Raw genomic sequence first — 27,330 nt, 5'->3', positions numbered from 1 at the left:
AGTCCTTTGGGGCTAGGGATATAGTACTGACCTTCTGCCCTGCTCTGGGCAGCCCTCGGGGCCGATGGACCATCATTACACTTGCTGGGGGGTTGCCATGGAAACCTGAAGCTGGGGTCACCTGGTATGTCAGTAGATAACAGGAACCCACTGAATCTGTTTCTGAATCCAGTTCTGCTATTTGTCTACCTTCAGGTAAGTTTCCCTCTGGAGACTGATCTCCCCCAGCCCCCCATAAACCCACCCTTACTCACTGGAGCAGAAACACTGCCAAATGCCTGGAAGACGGGAAACTAAAAGTGCTACCTGGCGAGCAGAGAAAACAGGGTGCCAGTGTTTGCTTTTTAATCAAATTAAGGAAGAACTGTGTCTACTAATCAAACAACCATGCATGGATAACAGCGGAAGACTTGAAAAGCACTTAATAGGATAATCAGTGTTAAAGCAAGAACAATAAAAATGGAAATCGAGGTGGGTTTGGAAACGTAGCCAAAGGAGGCAAAAGGAAGCCTCAGCCCGGGGACAGTGAGAGGACTAGATCAGGGAGAGGGGACACATGTGCATTTCATGTATTCTTCCAGAAATGCCAAGGCATCCTGAGACTCTGACCTTCAGAAATTGCAGTTTCGGTGGGAGAAGAAAGCACAGACTCGCCTGAGGGTTCACCCGCCACCGAAGTGCGCTAGAAGCAGGTTTGTGACTTGCGCTCCTATCGATACCCCTCAAGTGTGATGACTTTTCTAAGTGCTTTTCGAAGGGGAAGTAGGTACCCAAGGAAAGGGTGCTCCCCCTCTGGGGAGCTGTGGGTCTGAGGTCTGGTTCTTAATTACCTAGCTGTGGACCTGGGGCAAGGTGCTTCCTCTCACCAGGCCTTACAAGCGTGGGTGCAGGAGCTGTGTTCTGTTTAAACTCTCCTTGAGCTACACAGGTCTATTTAACTCTCCCCCTTTTTCTTTTTTTCCCCATTTTCATGGACTCTCTGTATCAAGTTTGGTGTTTTTCCTCCCTGAATTCATCCTGCTTGTTAGAAATCACTGAATTCAATCCCTCTTTCAAAGTGCCGCAGTGGTAAAGGTGAAGTCCAGCGGCTCCTGTTCACATAGCTGTAGGGTGGCCTCCCAACTCAGCTTTGAGTTCGAATGCCTTTACCCTGAAGAAACAATGGTTCCCAGACCAGACCCAAAGAAATCCACATTTGGTACTCACACAGTGGGTCAAGCAAACCACTGAAAGAGCTATAGAATCACTAATAATACAGCTTCCCATTGTTTCCATGGGAACATCCATCCCATCTTGCAGCTGGAAAACCAGGAATCTGGGAGGCATATTTCCTCTGTCTTCCGTCTGCTTTAGAAGCAACGAGTGAAGTGTGGTCCTAACTCAGGGGGGTACGTAGCTCAACAGGGCCAAACTCGGTACGAAAACGTGGGTCACAATTAACATGTTCTTTTGATGACAGAGACTTCCTCTTGTGCTTCTCCTTGACTGTGACCTCCCCTTCTCTCATGCTCAGACTCTCTTCCTTGACTCAAATTCCCAAAGCCGTTCTGATCAGGGGAGAACCTAGCAGCACCCCTTCGCCTGTTACTTCAAGGCCACATCGTGGTTGGAGGAATGTGTTTCCCTGTGGGTAAAATACACCCAAGCACAGCTGTTTGCCTCTTCACTGCTCCACCTCCCTTGGCAGGGCTTGAACAAGTCAGCTTATTAGCTCAGGGGCTCTCCTGTCTCCCGTTAGGCCATGCTCCAAAAGGCACCTTGGAAAGTTCTCCACAAAAGAGGTCTTTAGGAAATCGAAGAGTAAAGCAAATAAATACATTAAAACCAATGAGAGAATATTCACGTTTTAAATAAAATCTTACTCTCTTAATGATGAGCAGTTGGTAAAGTTGAATCTTTTTGACACACTCCAGGAACTGAAGGAGAACGTCACGTTGACAACTAAAACATCTGGAGCAAAGGGGGAAAAGAAGTCATTGACGGTGGAGCCCTGCTATCGTCAAGCAAAGCTGTAAATGCAAAAAATAAATATTTTTTGCCTCCTCCACAAAGAGGGTGGGGTGTGCCAGCTGTTCGCTAACATTTCAATCAGTATGTGGCTCCTTCCCGGGGGCCATTCACGTCAGGCAGCCGAAGTGCACAGCACAAGCCTCCAAACAGACCCAGGCCCACCTCGCGTTCCAGGCCTCCCACAGATAATCACTAAGAAAAAGCCATTTCACAGCCCATTTACAGCTCGTACTCTCCCTGGGATCACTATCTCAGCTTGTAATTGGCCACAGCATAAGAATAAAACAAGTCACCGAGCAAGAACTGCCTAGAACATGATAACCAGAATGTTAGAGAAGAAATCCTGCACCTTCAGAAAAATCCATACTACGGATATTTACCTAACAAACTCCAAAGTGTGGTTCCCATGGGCTGGGAGCCATGATCTTCTTGGAGTCAACTGTTGCCAAATCTATGATGAAGGTTTTCTTATTTGCTTTTGAGAACCTACCCATGGGTCAGAAAACCCCCAAAAGAATAAAGTAATAAGATAAAAACTCTGCTAAATCAGCATGTGAGAAATGACATATTTCCTGTACCTCTTCAACTTACATACTCTACCCCAGGTGATCCCTAAATCTGGTTGTGTATCAGAATCACTTGAGAAATTGATGAAAATATAGATTCCAGAGCCACACTCCTAGATATTCTGACTCAGCAGGGCTGGGGGATGTCCGGAATCTGTGTCTGTAATCTCCCCGTGTACTGACTGTGTATAGCCAGGTTTCGGTGCGGCAGCCTGGAGCGGTGCCTTTCAAATCCTATTGTGGCCAGGGACCAGTGCTACTCTGTGATATCTTCACTGTCACCCATTTTGGTATTAATACCTTCTTCCTTTTATGAATTAACAGGGAGAGCAGATGATGCTTTTAAAATGAAAAGTCTTTCCTTGACAATTTAAGAAGTTGGCCTAACTTTGTTGGCACCCCTAATTTTTCAACTGAAATGTTATTAGTATGTGATTCCAAAAGTCTGAGAACCCTTACTTTAAGGGGCTTCTCTTCAGCAGGAACATTCATACTGAAAGCCAGGATGTCACATAAAATTCTGCTCACATAAAGTGGGTGTATGTGAAATGATAATCCTCTGTTCCGAAGACAAGAAGGTTTGGAGGGCTGGCGTGACCTCTCAGCAACAGCATTTGAACAGACACTTGATAACAGACACTTGATAACTGTTAGTAGCATGAACTTATGGACAGTAAGCACTGAGGGACTCCCAGTGAAAATACGTATCAATGGAATCAACAAGTGTCCAGTGATGGAGACTAGCAAGCGTCGTCCTTTCCTGAGTATCAACTGTGCACAAAATGCTACTGGGAAATATCACAAGGAAACGAATATATATGCTCTTTGCTCTGGAAGCATTCGCAGTTATTCTAGAAGAGATAAAATAACTTAGGTGAAAAAGCACAGTGACAGTATAGTCAAGGAAACACCCTCTGAGTGGTTCAAGTTCCATGCAGTACCTGGGTACCAAGATTGGGGTGCAGGTGGGGAACCCAGAGGGTACTGGAATGATCGGGATGATTAGAGCAGAATCGGTCAAGGCTATACGGAAGAGGTGACTTTTCAAAGCAGAAGGGAGACAGGATTTGGTGAAAGAGGCAAAGCCACTACAGGCCACAGACCAAGAAAGGTTTGGCAATGGCCACTGGCTGGCTGAATGCAAGAGGCAGGAAAGTGGGTTTGTTTGCCTGCTCAGGATATGGAAGGCATCCAGAGAAAAGGGCAGACAGAGGGCTGGGTTCAGTTGACGGAGGCTGTAAAAACCATCAACTACACTGTACATCAACTCTATTTCACTTTTTTAAAAAAGATTTAAAAAAATTTTAAAAAGCAATCAACTAGCTTTCCAAGGTGATCTCAAGTACTTCCGAAGCTTATGTTCCAGGTGAGCAAGACCTGCATTGTAATAACCCACGAACCTGACTCTGCTTCTTCCTGACCCAGAGGGACTCACGAATCTTCAGTCCGTCCGTTGTATTCACTCCTAACCATCCCCTGAATCCACCCACTTCGCTCCACCCTTACCTGTCTTACCTTACCTGTTTCAGCTCTCAGTCCCCTCACCCGCTCACTGCCACAGCTTCCCTCCTCTCTGACCTTTCAGAACCCAGCCCTCCCCTCCTCCTGTCCCATTCTCCACCTGCGGCCATTCATTCAACAGAAATTCATGGATCATCAATGGCTACTTTGTGCCAGACACTTTGTACCTTCTTTGGTATCCATTTTCTATCATTCTGCTTTCTACCTTATTTGCCTTGGCCATATAGAACCTCTCCCAGCTCCTCAGACAAAGCTTTTTCTCTCCTTTTGGCCATCACACTAGTTGGTCTCTGACTGCATTACTCCTTCCCCTTCTTCTTTGTCCAGCTCAACCCTATTCGTCCTCCAGGAAGCTTTCCTTGCCCCCTCACCTGCCCACCCCCAAGTCCAGTTAGGTGCCCTTTTCATGTGCTTCCCACGGTGTGCTATGTTCCCTGCATGCTACCCACCGCACTGGAAGGTGCTGTTTACCCATCTCTACCCCAAGAGGCTCTAAATACTGTGAACAAGGACCAGGTGAGTGTTTTCGGTCACTGACTCCCTACCATTTAGCACAGTGTCTGGCACGTAGGTGCTCAATAAATACTTCCTGTATGAATGAACGAATGCAATGAACTTAAGATGATAAAAATATTGGCCGTTCTGTTTTCTCATCTCCTCAAGGGCATTCCCAGCTGTTCCGATCTCTGAATTATCTGAACCATCCACGTAAGGTCAGCCCAAAGGTCTCTGGCTTGACTCCACTCACCTAACCAACTTACCACCCTCTGTCATTCTCCAGCCACATGTGACTGTGGGGTCCTGCACACTCATGTGATGAGTGGAGCAGAGATGAGAGGGACTGAGGGGAAAAGTGGGAAGCAAGGGGTAGGGGAGGGAGAGTCTACAGCGTGGGACTATTCAGCTTCTGTCACTTGACTTGTTTCCCGGGCAATCTGGACTCGGGAGTCCCTCTTGCCTGCTTCATTTTCTAACGACAACGACAACACAACGGCGGAGTCCACTTGCCTTCGTAGGTGGCTCTGGTCGGGATGTTGCAGGTGCAGGTCTCATTGGATACACTTTTACCCTTGCAGAGCACCCTGCCGGTGTCCACGTTCTTCACCATGCACTCCGAGCGTCTCGGAGAGAAGCTTCCCACCACAGTCACTGTCGTCTGTGTGGGGAAGAAATTTCAGGAACCAGATTACTGTTTTTTTCCATCATTTCCATCCATCCTAGAGCCTTAAATGAACTCACCTCTGACTTGCCATATAGAAGGGGAATTTCTTAGATTGCCAATATAAAGAAAGAGATGTTTTATTGGCTATTTAATTTGCTCTTTTGTGAATCGCATATTCATATCCTTAGACCATTTTCTCTGCTTTGTGTGTATTTTTCTTATCAATTTTAAGAGCTCTCTGTATAGTATAGATATTAATCCTTATCTGTCATATTTCTGACATATTTTCTCCTGATCTGCTTGTCTTGCAATTTGTATGTGTGGTATCTTTTACACTACACAATGTGTTTTTATGTAATCAAATGCAGGGTTTCTTGTCTTGGTTATAAAGTTCTTCCCAAAGTCTTGCTTGTGGACAAATATAATATTGTTCCACCATCTTTGTTGCTTTATTTATTTATTTATTTATTTTGTGGTACGCGGGCCTCTCACTGTTGCGGCCTCTCCCATTGCAGAGCACAGGCTCCGGACGCGCAGGCCCAGCGGCCATGGCTCACGGGCCCAGCCACTCCACGGCACGTGGGATCCTCCCGGACCGGGTCACGAACCCGTGTCCCCTGCATCGGCAGGAGGACTCTCAACCACCGCGCCACCAAGGAAGCCCCTGTTGCTTTATTTTTTAAACTATGTCTTTAATCCATATGGAATTTATTTTTATGTATAGTGTAAGATAAGGGTCGAACTTTATTTTTATCCAGATGGTTAATCAGCTATGTCACAACCATTTACTAAAAAAAAAATTCCTTTTCCCACTGAGCTACCACTTTTGTCATATATTAAATCACCATATACCTGCAAGCTATTTCTGAACTTTGCACTGTTCCAATTATCTATTGATCTAATTCTATTCCAATGTCATCAAATTTTTACTACTGTGGATTTAAATATATTTATGGCAACTCTATTTGTCTTTTCATAATTTTCTTAGCATTTCCTAGACGTTATTCTTCCATATGAATTTTAAGATCATTTTACCCAAATGGGGTGTGGGGACTGTGAGTTTAACTGGAATTGTACTAATATATGCATTAATTTTAGGGGATTTTATATCTTTTTTTTTTGGTGGTACGCGGGCCTCTCACTGTTGTGGCCTCTCCCGTTGCGGAGCACAGGCTCCGGACGCGCAGGCTCAGCGGCCGTGGCTCACGGGCCCAGCCGCTCCGCGGCACGTGGGATCTTCCTGGACTGGGGCATGAACCCGTGTCCCCTGCATTGGCAGGCGGACTCCCAACCACTGCGCCACCAGGGAAGCCCGGGATTTTATATCTTTATGGTATTAAGTATTCTCATCCAAATACATAATTTTTTTTCATTTGTTTATGTTTAGGAGGGAGGAGGAGGAGAAGAAAGAAAGAGAGAAAGGATGGAGGGAGGGAGGGAGGGAGAAAGGAAGGAAGGAAGGAAGGAAGAAAAAGGAAAAAGAGAAAGAAGAAGAAAAAGAAAAAGAAAAGTTAAAATAATATGCCAATGGGAGATCTAGTGAGGAGGTGGGCACCATGTGCATGCAGGGGATCTGGTGAGGAGGTGGGCTAAGTTTTAGGAAGCTGGGAGCATAGGAAGTGGTAACCTTATCACCCACGATGAAGAGTGATAGTCCCACACAACCGGGGAGGTGTCCACCTTCTGTTATACTTCAGACCTCTGCCCAGACTCTGCACAGCCAGCTAAGACCACTGTCTCTCACCTTCTGATACGCTTGCTAAATCTCTTCTAGCCCTGGGATCTCACCCCCGTCTTTCCATTTTCAAAAAATCCTGTTTCTGAGCCATAGGATCATGCTGGAATGCAAGTTCTTATCGTCCAACTTCCACTGGACTGAAGTCCAACCCTCTCCAGGGGACCTGAACATAGTACTGAACCCCAGACCATCCCCAGCAGCTCATCTTCAACTCCTGGCTGGACTCTCATGCATGCTTCACCCCTGCATTTCTCCCTGTACCGCACATCTCAGCGCATGACCGTTATCACCTGTTATCCTGTACGCATGTATGTCTTTAATTGAATTCACTGCTCAAACATCATAACAAGAGCGCCAGAAAGCTTGTTAAAGTCCTATTATCACTAGCTGTTTTAAATTTTCCACATTGCCTTCCAGTTCTCATATACACAGCATTTACAGAACTGTAATCGTTGCATTAATTTATTCCATAAACATTTATCAAGCTTTTAGGAGGTGCCATGTGCTACACAAGGCATTGATTACTTCAGTGAAGCAAGCAGCTATCGTCCTTGCCCTCAAAGAGCTTATAGTCTAGCAGAAGTGTGGGAAAGTCTGCTAGATGACAACCGGAGGGCCACACGGGATTGAGATTAAGAGATGATAGAAGCCTGGGCTAGGACGGTACAGTAGAAATGGAAAGAATTGACAGCTTCAATATACCCATTAGAGGTAGCACGGGGCAGGACTGGAAGCGGGGCATGTGGATGTGGTAAGCAAATGGTTGGACACAGAGGTGCTGTATATTGCAATGGGACACACTGAGCAGGAGGCAGACCTTGGGTGGAAAAATCAAGACTTCAATTTTTGGATGTGTGTAGTTCAAGATGCTTGTGTGATAATTAAGACGATATAATAAGCCCAGAGCCCAGAAGCAATCTGGGCGGGAGATAAAGGAGACATCGACATAGAGATAGTAGATCAAGCCATGGGAGTGGATAAGATTGTCTGTGGGCAAAGTACAGAGTCAGAAGAGAGGAAGAGCCAAACCTGGGGCTGAAATAACTCCAACATTTAGAGTCAGGGAGAGAAGGAGCCAGACAAGGAGGTCGAGGCCTAGTCAAGAAGGAAGGAAGAGAGCATGGAGAAGGTGCACCATGGAAGGTGATAGAAGACAGAGTTTCAAGAATGCAGCCAAGAGGCCAAGTAAGATGAGGACTTGTAGCGTCTGCTGGAATGGCTCCATGGAGTTCAGTTTCAGGGGAACGATGGGGAGAAGAAGTTGCAGCTGTCTGAAAATAGGAGACGGTAAGTGTTTTCAAGCGGTGGAAGAGGATAGCCAGGGAGTTGAAGGTATTTTTGTGCGACTTTGGGTTCCAGGCAAGAATGGTTAAAAAGCTGACACCTTGGGCTTCCCTGGTGGCGCAGTGGTTGAGAGTCCGCCTGCCGATGCAGGGGACACGGGTTCGTGCCCCGGTCTGGGAGGATCCCACATGCTGCGGAGCGGCTGGGCCCGTGAGCCATGGCCGCTGAGCCTGCGCAGCCAGAGCCTGTGCTCCGCAACGGGAGAGGCCAAGGCAGTGAGAGGCCCGCGTACCGCAAAAAAAAAAAAAAAAAAAAAAAGCTGACACCTTGGCTTAATGAACCCAACGTGGGAATCCTTGCCAAGTTAATAACTCTTTCTTGAGTTAAGTTGGATAAAGAGGGAATGAAGACCCAAAGAATCAGATGAGATATGAAGTCTGAGTGTCAATTAGCTAGTAATGTCCATGGGGCCAGAGAACCTCTTGCCGCATAACATTCTATCAACAGACCTTACTTCACTTAACCTTTCCTCTTATTGCCAGTTTGGTTATTTCCAAGTTTCTCAGTCTATAAATGCCGCTGCAATAACATCTGTAAGCTTATGGGTTTTCTTTCAAATTACTTCTTCAGAAGCCTAAGCCTGGAATTAGTGCTTCAAGCAGAATGAATATATTTATGACTTCTGAAACATATCGCCAAATTGCTTTCCAAAAAGGTTGTGTTAATTGGCATCGCCATCACTAGGTGTCAGCAAACCTTATTTTCACTTTAATTTGTACTTATTTGATAACTGGTGAAGCTGAACATACTTCCATCTAACCCTCTAAAACCCTCTAACCTATCTAACCCTCTAAACCTCCTCTTGTGAGAATATATACTTCTGCCCACTTACTTTTTGGTGTCTCTAGATTTTTCTTTTTACTCTCTCCTAGCTTTCATATCTTGCAATTAATATTTTGCCTGTCATAAATATTTTCCTGAAGTATGTGCTTTAGTCATCTCTTATTTTTCCTTGTATAGATTTTTTTTTAAAAGTATATGAATATTTTTCTCTTGCTATTACAGAATATATTCCTTCAGAGCCAGAAAATTATACTTCCAAATTATCTGATGCTCAGTTACTTTCTGTTAGGTTTTTAGATGAATTTCTTAATTAGCCTATAATTTATTTTATATTTAATGTAAAAAAGGTGAATTAAACTATGTTTCCACATTGTAAGCCAGTTATTTCAGCAACTTTTTTTTTTTTTTTTTTGCGGTATGCGGGCCTCTCACTCTTGTGGCCTCTCCCGTTGCGGAGCACAGGCTCCGGACGCGCAGGCCCAGAGGCCATGGATCACGGGCCCAGCCGCTCCACGGCATGTGGGATCCTCCTGGACCGGGGCACGAACCTGTGTCCCCTGAATCGGCAGGCGGACTCTCAACCACTGCGCCACCAGGGAAGCCCTATTTCAGCAACTTTTATGAAATAATTCTTTTGTTTCCTCTTATGATAATGCTCTTTAAAATATTTACATCTATTTCTGAGCTTTCTACTCTATTCCATGGATCTATATTCCTATTTTTAAACCAGAGTCATGGGCCAAATTATTACCACTATACATGTGTTTACAATCATATGGAAATGGTCTTGCTTAAATAATTTTCTTTTTTCAAGATATATCTTGGATATTCTTGACCAGTTCATATTATTATTCCAGATGAACTTTATATTAATTTTAAGACAGTCTATTCAAATTTTCACTGGGATGGCATGAAATCTAGAAAATAGATTGAGGAAGTAGTGACATTTTTATGATCTCTTCCCGCCAAGAAACATAGTACACGTCTGGATATATTTAAGATGTTTTTCATATCTTCCAAGAAAATACCTTATGTGTCTGTTTTTATTTTTATATTTGCTTATGCTTTTAATTGATAAGGTTTTCCTATTATGAATTATAAACAGCATCAATAGACCACTGCCTCAGTATCTAATTACTATTACTATTGCTTAAGACAAGCGGTTGCATAGCCAAAATCACTATTTTGGTAGCTGGCTTCAACATGTATCTCCTAGTAAAAATGATTTTAAAATACAGGGTAAATACCTCACTCTTCAGGTTTGTGCCTGAGTACTTCTGTTGTTTTTAATGAATGGGATCTTTTATTAATGGATGTTAACAGTTGGTCTTACATGTAGTAAGGTTATTGTTACTTGAATGTTTCCTGAACAATTAAAAATTTTAAAGCTAATATATTTAGAGTTTACAGATATACAACCACTTAAGATTAGCAAATAATGATATTTTTGTCTACTCCATTCTAATAATTATTTCTATTACTTGTTTCTTGTATTATTACACGGGACACAACTTTAGAAACAACGTTGGCTGCATCAGTGATGGAATTGATGTTTCTGTTCTGATTTGTAAAAGAATATTTCTAGTCTCTCCTTTAGGAACCCTGCTGTTTGTGGGAAATACTTTTATTCCTACATTTTTTCTGTTTTTATCAGTATAAGCCATTTTTACTGACTGTTAAAAATCTCTTTATAGGTATACAAACATATAATTTTACATAATGCAAAAATGAGACGTCATACATCCCTTTTTGTGTTTGTCTGTGTGTATGAGGATTTCAGTTATTTGTGTTTTTGTTTGTTTTTTTTTAACTTGTCTCTGACCTTCCCTCCACCACATGAGTCATTCCATCAGGGGAGCCTATGTTTACAACCTAGCATGAATTCTTCCATGTTTTTCTCCATGATCAAATAACCATACAGAGACATACATACATAAACATATACAGGGACATTTTTTGGATCAATACAAGATCATGCTATACATACTTTTCTGCATCTTGATGTTTTTACTCAACAAAATCTCACGAAATCCCTCCAAGACAATTGGAATTGCTCTAATTCTTTCTTTTTAATGCCAATTTCATAACGAGGATGAGGATACACTGTCTTCTAATTGTTTTGTGTAAAGAGACAAAGCTTCTCGGAAACAGGGTCTCTGTATTATATGGGTTTTTCTTTCTCATACCACGAAAGTTACTAGAATGTTATTAGGTATGTGATGGGCAGTGAGCAAACACTCTTTGAACCAAGCTAATAGATAGAATCGGGGAAAACCATAGACTTCCATCTCTATGGGTCTGGGATAAGGAATTTTTTAAATAACCAAAGATCTAAGACTTTCAGGCAAGTCACAGCTAACAATCAAGATAGGAAATATTTTGAAATAATATGACCAAGAGATGGAGACTGACATCTTATCAAAATTACTAAAATAATCAGCCCAAAGTTGGGTTCAAAGAATCGCTTTACTCAAATTACTAAACTCGTTATCTCCTTTACCTTGAGGGTGGTGGTTAGCTGGAGAGAGTGAGGTAATGGCTTTGTGGGAAGACTCTAGAGGGATTAGGGTAAACCACAGTGGGACTCAGGGTGGGGAAGAAAGCACCCATAGTTCTCTGGGTGGTAAACATTTTTTGTAATGTTCCAGACTAGATGTGAATGGTGATTAACTTATACTAGTGAACCCAAAGATAGGTCAGCAAATTGTGTAAGCAGCGCTTTTCAGTCAATGAACAAGTTATTTTCCCTCACCGTACTGAGCCGAAGTACTACCCTTAACATTTTCAAAATGATAAAAGAAAAAAAGCTTTGTGTAATCTTAACTCATCAGAGTCCTGGGTGTATTCAATGATCATGGTATTTTCTACCAGTCTCTATCAGCACTAAAGTCGGCTATTCTGCAGACTGATAAGAGAAATAAAAATTTGGCCATACCTATACGTAGATGCATAAGCATCCTTTTCACAGAATCTATTCATTCTGGTGCAGGGCTGATGGAGGCTTGGATGAAGGCTTCGACAGGTTTTTTTTGCCCCCCACCCCCACCCATCCTCCACACTGCCACCCACACGAGGACAACAGAAAGTGACACAGTCAGATAACTTGAAATCCATGAGTTCTGATCAGTTATGACCTGAAAGCTTGATTCTTTTTATTATTTATCCCTCATTAAATGCTCTGGCTCTCCTTTATTAAATGTTAAATCTTCTTAAGTGGTACGGTTCTTGCTATTTGAAATGGCAAAGTGTAAGGGGAAAGAGAAAGTGACCCATCTCCTTGTTAATGTGGCATTCAAATAAAACAGAGTGAGCTCAACAGACAGGTCAAGGCTGCTGATGGTGATTCTGTACAGTTATCCATAATACAGGAGCTATAATTAGGGAGAAAATGTCTCCTTCCAGCCACCGAGATTGCAAGGCAGGAATTCCATTCTCCCATGGGGCACAGTTGGTATGTGAATCAGAAAATGCCTGAATATGCTCACGTTGCTACCTTTCTCTCATCCAATCACAGGGCTGATGTGCTGCCCATGGCGGTACTGCCATAGCAAGAGCCCACGGACTTTCCAGCGAACACCCCCCTTGCGATAGTCACTGCCCACACTGCTTTCTCTCCCTCTCTATCAACATCGCCTGAAGCCATGCACATAAGACAGCTGTCAAGAGAAGTCTGAACACATCAGGAAAAGAAACCATAAAACAACAAAATTTGACACTTAAGACACATTTAAGGAACCTTGACCATGAATCTGAACTTATTATTTTTCTCTCTTTTTTAATCAATGTGGGGGTTTTTTTTAAGATTTTTTTTTGATGTGGACCATTTTTAAAGTCTTTATTGAATTTGTTACAATACTGCTTCTGTTTTACGTTTTGGTTTTTTGGCCACAAGGCATGTGGGATCTTAGCTCCCCGACCAGGGACTGAACCCGCACCTCCTGCATTGGAAGGCAAAGTCTTAACCACTGGACCGCCAGGGAAGTCCCCATCAATGTGTTTTTCTGCGACATCAGTAGTCCATCTTTTCCTTCATTTCAACAAATAAAGGTCATCTTTAGCTGCATAAGATGACAAACTCCATGAGGGCAGGCCCATGATGTGTCATATTCTCTGCTACCTCCCCACCACCTTGCAGAGTGCATGGCATCTGGTGGGCACTAAGTATCAAGTTAACTAAATGAGTGGACTCTCATAACTAAGCTTATTTGATCGTTAATGGATATTTTACACACAGAAGGAAGTTGGCATCCGTTGTGTAAAAGGAGATAGTAGAGACCAATTAAACATCTTTCCTCTTACCTTATCTTTACTGCTTCGAAAGAGGTAAATTTGAGGGCACTGTTTAGCTCCAGATGAAATATCCAGCCAGTTTTCTGAGTTCTTTAAATGCACACAATCTTCTTTAAAAGTACACCTATCAAAAAAGAAAAAAAGGGGGATAGCAGCAAAGCAGCACACATGCATCAGTTAAAACTTTCGCATACTTGGCTTCGGTTCAAAATGCCAGGCTTTGTATAGTGGATTACTGATTTCAAGAAAGAATAAGAACATGATGCTAAAACCATGAAAAGCAACAGGAAACCAGCAGAGCATTTTTTCCATCATGTCTCAGAGCAGAGAACAACTGTGGACATGTTGAACTTAGACTCCTGAGCCATCTCTCAAGATAACATTGCCAAATACATCCAAAACACAGCTTCTCCTGCATTCTACAATTAAAGAGCGCCCTTCTAGAAAAACCTAGTACAGAACAGCTCAAGAAAGGGTTTACACATTGTATACATTTTAAGTTTGCGATTCACTTCTAGAATATCAACCCCTTGTGTAACTTTTTTTGTTGTTAAAAAAAAAAATTAAAGCGACCATTTTGTGCTTTGCAGTATGATAATCAAATAAACATATTGCAAGGGCAGAGTCTTCCCAAGAATTTGATAAGACATTCCAGAACCATCTGCTACATAACATTTATTTCAACAGATGACAAATTATATCAAAAGATACTGGGTAAAACATTTGCCAGGGCCACGTTGCCAAGTCGGCCAGCTCAGAGGATGCCCCCAAATAAATCTTAAGCTGTGGTCAGGGCCAACTACTTTGATAAACACCATCATAAGCGGAAAGGTGAGATCACTGCTTTGCTTGATGCCTGTCTCGGTCACTCTAGGTCCTGCGAACTTGGGAACGCTTGCCTCACCAGTAGGGCCACCAACTTAACAAGAAGAATGAACACCAAGGGCTGTGTGATTTCCGAGTGGTGTTGGGCTCCACAGACATCCCCTGAACGGTATCAAGGAAAGAAAGAACAAAACATCTGTTACCTCCGCCTCCTCAAGGCCCAAGGTTAACACAAAGGGGTGGAGGAGAACTAGTGACAGTAAGTTTTTAAAAAAACTGAAAATTCATGAATCACGTGAAATTGAAAAGCAACTAAATAATAACCACATTCAGCTCTGGGGAGTCCCTGAAAGGATGTGAGTGGCATGAGGTGTGGTCCCCAACGGTGCATTTGACTTCACAAGCATTTTATTTCTTCTTTTTCCTCTTCTCTCTCTTTTTTTAATTCTTAAGAATTTAGGCCCCATGGCTTCATCTTTGAGCGCTGAGCTAATTTGAATATGACAAAAATAGAACAGGAAGCCAGCAAGTTTCATTAACCATCACCCCCAAGTGCAATACTTTCAGCATGTCATCATATTCTACCATCCTGGGGAGCCCTGCTTTCAGGGAGCACATCTGCGCCCAAACTCTCCTCCACCTGTGTCATCTCCTTCTCCTTCTCATGACCATGGGGATTTTCATCAGCAATTCTCCAAAGCCATAAATTCACCTGACCCTTGAGGGCCAGCTCGTCCATCACGGACATTAAGTTCAAATTAAACCTCCTTTCAACATCAGGGAGAGTTTGCGATGGAGGCACATGTACGGCTGGATTGAAACACAGGGAATGATGAGGTTGGTTTCCTATTTTGTATTTGAAAGTGATGATGACTGTCAAAAACTACCTGACTCTCAGAGGCATTCTGGTTTGTATAAGGCACTTCCTCTGCCTAAAAAAAGGCAAAAAAAAAAAAAAAAAGAAAAAAAGAAAAAAGTCAGTTCTAGAGAGACTGGAGTACAAATATTTTTGTAGGCTCTTAATACTGCCTGGGAGTCAAGGCCTAAGGCTGCCAAAAAAACAAGTGTAAAATATTTCATACAAATAGTGCTACAATTTGCCAATTTGTAGGCAGAAAACGGTAGTGCCGCTGAATTATCACTCCCTTTTCTGAACTCCTATGGCATCTCTTGTCAGCACCACACGTTTGGGTATTTAATCAAATGCTGCCTTGAATTACGACTTAACTGTTTCATATGTCTATGTCGTTTCCCCCCAAGTGAGCTGTAAGATCCTCAAAGGAAGGGAGAATGTCTTTAATATTTCTTCTATAAATCCTTCAGTGCCTGGCAGCATGGTATGCAAATACTAAGGTTTCAATAAATATTTTTGAATGAATGGATGAAACATGAAATCTCTATAGGTCCTTTCTGTAGGTGATTTTTCTTTCTAGAGTTTCCTTATGATTTATGTCTGACTTGTACTTGCAGTCAAGAGACTATCTTTAATGTAAGCTAAAAGTTTGAATCTGGGGCCAGAGAGGCAACAAATTAGAAGTTGAGGTTTTCAGTTTGTCTTTTGGGGGAAATATATATATATATAATATATATATATAATATATATATATTATATATATATATATATTATATATATAAAATATATATATATATTATATATATATATATATAAAAGTGGACCTTTCAATTTCTATTTTGTATAAGGTGAAAACAAAATTTAACCATGTTAAGCAACTAAACATAAATTCCTGGTTTATAAAACACCTCTGAGATTTCTAAGCTCTTATTCTTTGCTTCTCACCAGCTGAAAAATAAAAATAAAAAAATAAAAAAGCAAACTGTGACACCAAGAATGTATAACCAGATGGTCAACCAACAACAATATCTTATTACTCCTCCAGTATGGCAGATTATAAAATCTTCACGACAGCACATTACCCACACAGATTTCTTCAGGAGGGGGAACAGATCTTACAGCTCCCACGTTTTAGTAAACAAAACCAGTTACTCTGAAATGGTCCCTTTTGAAAGCAATCACTCTTATTCCTATACAGCCACGAAAGCAACGGTCAAGTGCATAGACAGTTAAGCCTTGCCCAAATAAAATTAAAATCTCATTGTCAGACTCCACTCTTGGTGAGGCTGATCCTCAGTGAAGCACTCTCAAATAGGCTGATCTCTTAACTGGCTTCATTACAATTTCTTCAGGCCACAGATAGGAAGAAAATGGGATTCAAATTAGAATGAGTGCATTCTGGAAAAAAATGGCAGAGATATGTTTGCTTTTCTTATCTTATGCTATTGCTCCACTCTCTACGGAGGATCTCTCCAAAAGTCCTAAGCCTCCCAACCAGTATTTTATTTTTCCAGTCCTTATTTCCAGCTAGCTCTCTTGCCTACAAAATAAGGCCAATGTGCAGACACTAGCCTACTTGCAAATTAGGAAACAGAGCCAGCTCAAATGCAAAGAAAAAAACTGCCTGAAGAAAAAAAAAATCACCAAACCCAAAAGTTAATTTTAAAAAAACCTTTGGTAGGTTAAAGAACCGTGGATGCAATTTAGTGAATGAAACGACTTAACAGGCTTGTTCATAAAATCTGCTGTAGAGCTTCATCTATTCAAAATAATAAGAGTTTGAGATTGTCACTCAAACTATTCAAGCACGTGGACCAACCCTCCCTGACCCCTAACTCATAACGTTCATTCAAAACTTCTACCCCGGGCCCGACTCATGAACAGGGAGATTCCAGACACTTGTTTCTAAGTTCGCTGTTTGGAATTCAGAAAGTATTTGCATACAGTGGGTTTGCTTCCTGAGTTTGTGGAAATCTGTCTAAACCCTGATATCCCTGAGTAACTACCCCACCATGTACCTGCCTGGAAGGAACACTGCCCTGTGCCTGGCACTGTTCTGAGTGTTTACAGTTAGTCCTCCCCCAGTAGTCCTCACAACCACCTCATTCTACAGGGGTGAAACGGAGGCTCAGAGAGGTGCAATAATGTGCCAAGGGTGCACAGCTCCAAGTGGCTGAAGTCTGGTTTCAGAGCCACATGCTTGGCCCCTCAGCTGCAGGGCCTCCTGTGAGCCCTAACTGCCATTTAATAAGGTGCACAAACACAATGACATTTAGAGTTCCTCCTGGCTTCCTGGGGCCCCAGCAGTGGTTGGAGAGTGGGGCTGTGCCAGGATGAGGCGACAGAGATGAGGACCCCAGGAACAGATGAATAGAGAAGGTAAGACAGAGCATCCAGGATGAAGAGGGGAAGCAAGGATTTGGGAGGAAAACAGGGGCGGGGCGGGGGGGGGGTGAATCTGAGATGCCTCGAATTTTCACACCTCACTAGCCCTGAATACAAAACATCCAACTAGAGGTTAAAATTCCAGGAGGCCCCCAACTCACAAGTCTATTGTGTTCCAAAAATTTGCTTGTAAACCATCTTTTTGTAAAATGGAATACACTTTTCTCCCCACAGAAATAATGTCATAAACAGTGATAAGGTCTCCAGGTTAGCCCACAAAACCTGTTTATCTGTAATGTAACTTCAGTTCTATCTATTTGCATATAAGAGTAGCAGAAAACAATGAGATTGAAGCCATCTGCATCATATAGCAGTTTTTCTCCTTTACTTATTTGTGTTTCTGCTCAGCTGGTAGTCTGGGAACAGTGCCCAGCTGGATCGACTTTTAAATTTATTATTACAGTATTGTATTTATACAGTATTTCTATTTTTTAAAAATGGGGATGGCTTCAATTATTGTTTTCATGCCAACATAAAGAACAGGGAGACGCACCTCTGGAAATGAGCTGAAGTTTCCAGGCAGGTGAAATGCCCATGGGATGGGCAGGGGGACCTTGAGAATCTGACTCTGTGAGGCTAGAATCTCTCGGTCAGAATGTAGCACTTACTCAACCTTGAAATAGAAACTCTGAACTCAGAAATGTAACTTCTACTTCCTGCCACTCGAATTTCATCAGCATCTTCTAATCTAATTATTCACCAAGAGCAGACAGTCCCTGAAGTAAACTGATAACTAAATATCAGGTAATTGGCTTGAATGGGAGTGGTGGTGTGACCTGTTCCAAAGATACTCTACTGATACATCAGAAAACTTTTAACAAGGAAACAATCCAGCCTCTCTCTCGGGAAACAGGAGACTGTGTCCATCCTGTGGGTAGATTTTTGCCACAAGAGCAAAGGTCTTCTGCTAAGTGACTTGAAACAGCTGTCTGCATCTTTCAGAAAGGCACGGAGTCCAGAGGAAGGGCCAGGTGGTCCCCAGAATCAGGGGGCTTTCATTAATGCTGTCAGTCCACAAGATGGAGAAACCAATCTCGACCGAAAAGAAGAGAATTGGAAGTCACTGTGAAAAACTAAACTCTGAATTGCAGGCCTCCAGAGTCAGCCAAGGGGGATGCCAAAATACGAGACCAAAATAACTTGCCGGGAAAGCTGAAAAACTGAATTTCAGCTCCAGTGATGAAGATCCAATCTACATAAGAAAATGATGCTAATAACAGAGACAATTTAGAAGATTTTTTTTTTAAGTGAAAACACCTCACCTGCCAGGAGACGTTCTTTCACATGATTTGATCCACTTATTCTTCACAAAGCTATGAAGTAGGTACAACAAATTTCCCTGCTTTACAGCTAGGGAAAACTGAGGCACGGAAGGCTCCATATTGTTTTCCCAAGGTCAGTTAGGAAGCAGAGCGGCTGAGATACCAAACCAGGCAGTGCAGCTTCAGAGTCCATGGTCTCATCTCCTACCCTGTAATGCCCCTCATAAGGGCTCTCACTCACTGAGCCCTCCCCAGGGGCCAGGCACTGTTTCTAGACTTTCCAGGACTTAACTCGTTGATCCTACAACCACCTCAGGAAGTAGGCATTATTGTTATCAGCCCCATTTCAAAGATGAGGAAACTGAGGCACGGAGAGGTTAGCATGCTATGAATCCCAGCAGTCTGGCACTGGTATCCATACTCTTACTACTGTGCCAATGCCTCAAAATTTTCAAAGGTTTCCGGGATAGCGATGTCATAAATGCCAAGATAAAAGTAAATATGTCCTCCCAGAGCTTGGGCCCTACGGGAAAATATAGATTTTATTCCACTTCTCAGCGTTTCTCAAAGTGTGTTCTTCGGGTTGTTTTAGGTGTTAATGTTAAAAGGAGGGTCAAGAAATTTGGGAAACACTAGTTAAATAAAATTCATGGTCTTCTCTACTGCAGGACTTCTCAGAGCCTTGAATATGCCCGTGTGCTTTGTAACTTTCCGAGACAGAAACGGATGATGCACCATCTTCCAACATTTTTGTTGAGGGATTAGAAGTTCTAGCCATGCACATTGGGAAACACTGCCTGATCTCAGTTAATGAGTAATAATCCAAACGGAAGATCAAATTAGAAAACTTTGGGCCTTTTTTTACTCTCTTTTTTTTCTCATCTCTCATACTAGTTGATTGTGACCTATTATTTCCAAGCATTTCTCTATACTATCTCCTGCAGTCCACCCTCACCCATCACTTCTCACCCAGGCTCCTGCAGCAGCCTTCTGATGGGCCTCCCTCCTCCCTGCCTTCAGTCAGCCTCCACAACATCATCTAGGTGTTCTCAAGGACAGAACTGATCACATCACTTCCTACTTAGGAACCCTCAGTGGCACCCTTTCACTTACACCAAACACCTCTCCCTACATCACTTTCATGACCGGGGGCCTAGAACACACATGTCCACACTCATCTCATACCCAATACCATGATCGAGCTCCTGCTTTCCTCTCCAAACTCATCCCCAGGCAATCACAGGTTGATAAGTCTGTCTCCCTATTTAGCCTACAAGCTCCTAAACACATCGGTCGCTAATGTCTAGTACGTGGTGCCTCGCAGAGAGCAGTTACTTAATAAACACATGCAGCGCAAACTGCCCAGCTCTTCCTGGCATGTGCAGAATGCCCCAGGGCCTGCAATACTGGTGAAATGGTGTTCCTAGTTCAATGTCACCTCCTCCACATCTGCCCAGCCTCCAGGCAAAGCAGTCGCGCCCTCCTCTGTGTCCCCATGGGCACCTTACAAATGCTCCTGGTATATACAGCACGATGCATTGGTTGCTGATTGCCTGTCTCTGACCAGACTATAAGATCCCCAAGGAAAAGGCTAACCTTATTCACCTTGGCACCCCCAGGGCCTAGTGCCATATCTAGTATTCCTTGTACAAATATTGTCTGAGTGCCCACCAGACATCAAACACTGGGCACTGGGGACACACGAATGCCTAAGCCAGTTAAAGCTCCCCTCTTAATGAGCTTACATTCTGTTGAGGCACACAGACAAAAACCAAATAAGCAGACAATAATTTAAATAGTTTCAAACTGAGGTAAGTCTTCTGCAGCAATCAAAAATATAGCAGGAAGGAACTACTTTAGATAGGCTGGTCAAGAAAGATGATGTTTCAGCTCAGATTTCAAGGATGAAAACCATCCAGCCACATCAAGAGTAGTGGGAACAGCATTCCAGGCAGAAGGAACAGCATGTGCCAAGGCCCTGAGTTCACTGAAAGCTTGGTCTCTGCAAGGAACTGATTAAAGACCAGACTGGCTAGACTTCAGTGAAGGAAGGGGAGAGTAGAGTGGGTCTGCCAGTTACAAGCCAGTGACCTTGGGCAAATCGCATGCCCTCACACTTGTGTCTCCGGCTTTCCAACTGCAGAAACGCAGATAATAATTGTTTCTATCTCATGGAGTTGTTTCAAAAACGTACATCTATTTAACTGAGGCTTCCAATAGTGCCTCAGTAAATATTAGTATAACAGTTGTTATTATATTTATTACACAGGCAAGTGAAACAGAATTTAGGTAAAAGGTTTGGATGACATAAGCCAAACACACACACAAAATCATAGAGATGCAGGAGGGATCTGGGCAATAGGGGTAACCAGACTGCCTTCTGCGTTGCTCACATACACCAGGTCAACAATCAGCCTGCCTTTTCCATGTAAGGAGGCAGACACAGCTCATGGCTTCTTGGAAGTTTCTTTTTTTTTTTTTTTAAATAAAATTATTTATTTTTGGCTGTGTTGGGTCTTTGTTGCTGCACATGGGCTTTCTCTAGTTGAGGCGAGCGGGGGCTACTCTTTGTTTCAGTGTGCAGTTTTCTCATTGAGGTGGCTTCTCTTGTCGCAGAGCATGGGCTACGTGTGCAGGCTTCAGTAGTTGTGGCTCGTGGGCTCAGCAGTTGTGGCTCACAGGCTCTAGAGCGCAGGCTCAGTAGTTGTGGCGCACGGGCCTATCTGTTCTGTGGCATGAGGGATCTTCCTGGACCAGGGCTCAAACCCACGTACCCTGCATTGGCAGGCGGATTCTCAACCACTGCGCCACCAGGGAAGCCCCTTGGAAGTTTCTTAATCACAACCCTCCTCCTCCCAAAGGTTCTTGGGGTCTCCCTATGCCTTAAGCACCAGCTATGAGAGCACTTTCCACAGCGTATTGAAATTATTTGGTTAGTGCCTGCTTCCCACACTAACCTGTGAGCTTCTCCAAGGCAGATCCTCATTCATTTTTGTTTCCCCAGGGCCTAGTATCTGGCCTGGTATTCAACAAGCGTTAGCTAAATTGGATTAAGAATTAAATTTTCAAGTGACTAAATTCTTGTCTATGTCTCCATGATACCAGCATAAGTTGTTTCATTGATTTTTGTTCACTGGGCTGGCCAGTTAACTGGCGTGGTGGAAAACCAACCTTTGTCTTGAAACTTGGAGCTATTTAGCACATGTAAAACACATCTGCAGACTGAAACACTCACACAAAAGGGATTTGTGGTCTTCACTCCATGCATGTGGTTCTTTGGTGGGTGATGAGTGCACTAAAAGTTGGTGATTTAATCCCCAAATGCAAACCCTGAACTGAAGAATTTAAGGGAGGCATTCGTAAAAAATAGGTAACAAGGAAATAAAGATGGGAAAATGATGTCTCTTGAGTCAGGAAGATCTGGGCTCCAAACTGCTCTCCCACACATTTTTTCTGTAACGGGGAACACATTCCTTAGCCTCTTAGGACCTCAGTTTCCCCACCAGTAAACAGCTGGCAGCGGTAACAACCCCATCTTCCAGAGAGCAATATTGAACCCCACATGGGGCATTTTAGAAAAGGTCCATTCTCCATAGAGCGGGATGCAAGTGCCCAAATGTTACAAAACATCACAAGAGCAAAAACACAAAAGACTGGCAGGAAGGCTTCCAATGAAGATATGAACATCTGTTTGAATGTGGAGGAGCTGCTGGGAACAGGACAAGTACTAGGTCACCAAGACAAGTGAAAACATTTGAGGAATTTTTAAAAGCCAATCGATACATACTTACAAAAGTGCTTGCTGCCTGAGATAAGGTCATTTCAAAAAAAAAATCTATTCCATTAAAACATATATTTACTAAAAGGGGTGTTCCTAATGGTACCTGCTTAAGTCAGGCTACATCAATTAAAGAGACGCGAAGATAAGTAGTTTGGAGGCTGAGGTTGGACCAAAAACAAAACTGGCTTCTGAGTACGGTAAGCATTCTCCCTTTTCCAGCCACTGTCAGCTGTCCAGGCGCAAAGAGCTGGGTGCCTTCATAGTTTCAACCCCCTTCACCTTCTGCTTTGAAATATTCCCAGCTCTTCTAACAGCTGACAAAGATGATGAAGAACCCAGGGGATTCAGGTCCACCCAAGACCCGCCCCTGCCAGCGTGAGAAGGCCCCCAAATCCCTTTCAGCATCTTCGGTAACCCAGATGCACGGGTTTGGCTTGGGCCAGGGTAACTCAGTGATGCCCCCAGGCCCGAATAACATATTCCTCTCTGCTCCCCACTGCTTCCACCCCACAGACAGCTGTCCCACTTGCTTCTACACAATTAGTTGACACAATGGGGTCCTCACACAAGGAGGAGGGGCCACCCCCAAACCCCATTATTATGATGATGGCTGCCATTAGAGCTGCACTGGACCATAAAGGAGTGTCACTGCACAGACTTCAGGCACGAGGACACATCCCGGATTGGAAAGAAAGGAGGGACAGATGCAGAATGAGAACCATCTTTCACCTCCAACTGTCTTCCCGGCCACTCGGCTAGATGAGGCCACAGCCTACGCAGGGGGACGTCCCCAGAGTGGAGTGTGCTCCTCTGGGTCTTGGCTCAGCTGTCCCCGTCTCCGTGAGGCTTTCCAGGACCCTCTGGTTGAAACTAACCTCCCCTGCCTCCAGTCAGCATGCCCCACCCCCTTGCTTTATTTTCCTTCCTAATAGTGATTGCATCTGACATGCTATTTTCTTCTTTATTTTCACACCATCCATCTTCCCTCATGTAGTGGGTCGAATAATATGGTCCCCACGATTCACACCCACGCGGAAGCTCAGAATGTGACCTTACTTGGAAATAGGGCCTTTGCAGATGTAATTCGTTAAGGATCTCAAGATGAAATCGTCCTGGATTTAAGGTGTTCAATGACTAGTGTTTTGCCAAGAGAGAGGAGGAGGACATTTAAGACCACATAAAGATGGAGGCAGAGGTTGGAGATATGCTGCCAGAGCCAAGAAACACCAGGAGCCACCAGAAGCTGGAAGAGGAGAAGAAGGTTTCACCCCTCGAGGCTTCAGAGGGAAAGTGGCCCTGCTAACAGCTTGAGTTTGGATTTCCAGCCTCCAGAACTGGGAGAGAATAAACCTGCATTGTTTGAAACCACTGAGTTGGTGACCACTTGCTATGGCAGCTCTAGGAAACTAACACAGCTCACTAGAAGGACCTCCATGAGGGCAAAGATTTGGGGCTGAGCTGTTCACTGCTAGAGAATGCTGGTGCTTAGAACAGTGTCTGACACACACTAGGTACTCAATAAAGATCTGTTAAGTGAATGCATGGATGCTTAAACTTTCAAGGTGGAAGGGTTTCTGTAACTCAGGTTGGCCCGGAGTTCCATATTTAACCAGTCATCCATGGTGGGTCCATGTGGACCAGGCTCTGCCCTCTCTTCCCACCACCACGAGGGATAATGTCTCCTTTGTTTCTCTTCCCTTTCACTATAGTGGTAGGTAAAGGTACTGGCTTGGGAGCTAGAGCTGAGCCTAGATTTGAATCCTGGTTCCACTACGTACACAACCTGTAGTAAGCAGATTAATGGCCCCCAAAGATATCTATGTCCTGATCTCTGGGACTTGTGAATATGTTACCTTACATGGCAAGAAGGACTTCAAAGATGTGATTAAGGATCTCAAAATGGGGAGATTATCTTGGATTATCCGAGTGGGCTCAAAGTAATCACAAGAGGCTGCGTAAGAGGAGGCAGGAGGATCAGTCAGGAAAAGAGACGTGATGACGGAAACAGCATTCAGAGCCAGAAAGATCTGAAGAGGCTAGACTGCTGGCTTTGAAGATGCAAGAAGAGGCCACAAGCCAAGGAACCTAGGCTGCCTCCAGATACTAGAAAAGACAAGGAAACGGATTCTCCCTACAGCCTCCAGAAGGAACGAAGACCTTTCTACACCTTGGTTTTAGCCCAAGGTGAAACCCACTGCAGACTTCTGACCTCCAGAACTGCAAGAGAATAAATGAGTGTTGTTTTAGGCCAGCAAGGTTGTGGTGATTTGCTACCGCAGCAGTAGGAAATGAATATAGAAACCTAAGGCTGTTTTCTCTTCTCAAAAGTGGGAATTGTGGGCTTCCCTGGTGGTGTAGTGGTTGAGAGTCCGCCTGCTGATGCAGGGGATGCGGGTTCGTGCCCCGGTCCGGGAAGATCCCACATGCCGCGGAGCAGCTGGGCCCGTGAGCCATGCCCGCTGAGCCTGCGCGTCTGGAGCCTGTGCTCTACAGCAGGAGAGGCCACAACAGTGAGAGGCCCGCGTACCACAAAAAAAAAAAAAAAAAAAAAAAAAAATTGGGAATTGTAATAGTACTTTCTTCACAAGGTACCAGGAGGACTAAATGGAACATGCACGGAACATTCAGGGCACAGCATCTGATGTGTGACAAGCATATTCCTCCATGCATGGTGACCCTGTCTCCTGGCTGGGCCTGGACTCAAGGCAGGCTTCCTGGAGAAGGGGCACTGTAATAGCTTTCTGAAGGATAAGTGGGCACATTCTGATGGATTCCTCTACTGAAAAGCCCTCAGGGGCCGTCTCTGCTACACAGTGCCCAGGTCTAATGATGGCAGACCAAACCAGACTAACCCAGGTTTCAGAACAATGTGGCTATGGGTTACCATGCACCAGGGGTTGTCTTGGTCAAGTTTTCAGGCAATAGCAGCTCACAGGCCTTAGGGTGGTTGACTGGCCCTGGGGAGGCTTGAGGAAGGAATGTCTCTTGGGACAGAGAGAGGGAAGACAGACCTCAAGACAGGAGAGCAATGCAAGGAACTGGGTTTGTCCATAAGCAAATCGCTGAATTCTTTTTGCTTATTACTCTGAGGTATTGAGGATTAATATGTTTAGCAGGCAGATTTTAGTTTTTCTCTCCAGTGTTCAAATCCCTTTCTGTTACCCCAACCCTTTCAGGAAGTCTGTTGTCAGACCAGGTTGAGAAATGACCTTGTTCACAGTCACGTGGTGACCAGCCAGCCAGCCAGCAGATGAAAACCTAAAAATGCTACCAGGGGCTGCTTGGAAGTCTTCTAACTGTAAACGTGGAAGAAACACGCAGAAGGATATGAGTAAATGTTAAATTTATACAAACAAGTGAGGGGAGCCCACAGATACCTTATAATTAGCACGCCTGGGGGCTTTGTCCCCGCCCTGAACACATCCTGTGCAGGGTGGGGCATTCTGGGATGGGACAATAAAGATGAGTGTGGCCTCTCCTATGTGGCCCAGTTTCTGAAGAGGACCCAGCCCTGGTTCCATTACGTGACTGGGACCGCAAGTGGAGCCCATGGTGGTGTTGGGAGAAGTGGAGAGGTACGTGAAATTTGGAGAAACAGCCGCTAAGTAGATGACTCAGGAAGAGACGTGAGATAAACTCACTCTTCATAAAACATACTAGAAGACAGTGACCCTAGAGGGGGTAGGAGTGACAAGTGTGGTACAGTGAATGCTCGGGTTAACGCACTTCGTCTTCTATATACAATGCCAACAGGATCATCTTTTAAAAACACAAATATGATCGTGCCAGTCCTCTGCTGAAAACCCTTTAATAAGTTCCCAGCACCAACTAATAAAGTCCAAACTCAGAGCCCTTCCCATCGTGGTCCCTCCCATCTACTTCCTTGCTTCCAGAGCCAGTGCTGGGGTAACATGATTCAATTTGCCATCCCCTCAAAAGATCTCTTATTGTAGTGACTTCCCTGGTGGTCCAGTGGTTAAGACTCTGTGCTTCCACTACAGGGGTGTGGGTTCGATCCCTGGTCGGGGAGCTAAGATCCCACAGGTAGCATGGCCAAAACAATAAAATAAAATGATCTCTTTATTGTGCTGGTTCTGCTCCCTGAATCACCTCTCACCTGCTCCTTCCCTCAGGGAACATCTACTCAGGCCTCAAGACCCATTTTTTTTCCTCTTCCCCAAGACCCAATTTTAATGCCACCTCCTCTCTGAAGCCTTTCCCAACCTAGGTTACCACCAACGGCTCCTTCCTCTGGGCTTCCGCCACAGTAGCAGTTAACGTGACTTGAGTGCTTACTGTGAACAGGCACTGTGCCTGGGACTTTATGCACGTCATCTGGTTTAATTTTCTCAGCAAACCTGCAAGGGAGGCACCATTACTAGCCCTGCTTTACAGAAGAGGAGGTCTGGCACAGGGAAGATAAGAAACTTTCAGGTCACAAAGAAGCCTGGATTCGACACCACACATTGGCTCCAGGTCTGCATTCTTCCTGCTGCCAGTGTGGAAGTCATCCCCCTGCATTACTGGGCACCCCAAACTGGATAGTTCTCCGACATTCCTGCTCGGTCAATGACACCTCTGTCCCTCTGGTACACAAGGCAGATACCCATACCCTTTGCCCTATCATCTCAACAGCAAAGCCCCTGCACCTATGAGACTCAGCTCCACACCTCTTGGAAGTCCTTCTCCGTCTGACTTGGGTACCCGTTCATTGGGCTCCAACCTAGCACCTCGTACAAGGCCTGGAACA

The 27,330-nt window shown here is 44.0% G+C and overlaps 1 protein-coding gene across 1 annotated transcript in view; it reads right to left on the bottom strand.

The window, feature by feature from the left end:
- Window positions 1-27,330, bottom strand: part of PLXNC1 (plexin C1) — a 148,047-nt gene that overhangs the window by 78,692 nt on the left and 42,025 nt on the right. Inside the window, exons 5-7 of the mRNA XM_082634834.1 lie at window positions 13,424-13,538; window positions 5,106-5,253; window positions 1,863-1,950 (exon numbers count right to left, since the gene is read on the bottom strand). Of these exons, the coding sequence (XP_082490960.1) occupies window positions 1,863-1,950; window positions 5,106-5,253; window positions 13,424-13,538 (351 nt within the window). The remainder of the gene's footprint in view (window positions 1-1,862; window positions 1,951-5,105; window positions 5,254-13,423; window positions 13,539-27,330) is intronic.

This window comes from Mesoplodon mirus (assembly GCF_964341445.2).
Source record: "Mesoplodon mirus genome assembly, chromosome: 11".
NCBI classification, from domain to species: domain Eukaryota; kingdom Metazoa; phylum Chordata; class Mammalia; order Artiodactyla; family Ziphiidae; genus Mesoplodon; species Mesoplodon mirus.
Note: the sequence above shows the minus strand (reverse complement) of the source record. Positions and strands in the feature narration are given on the sequence as shown.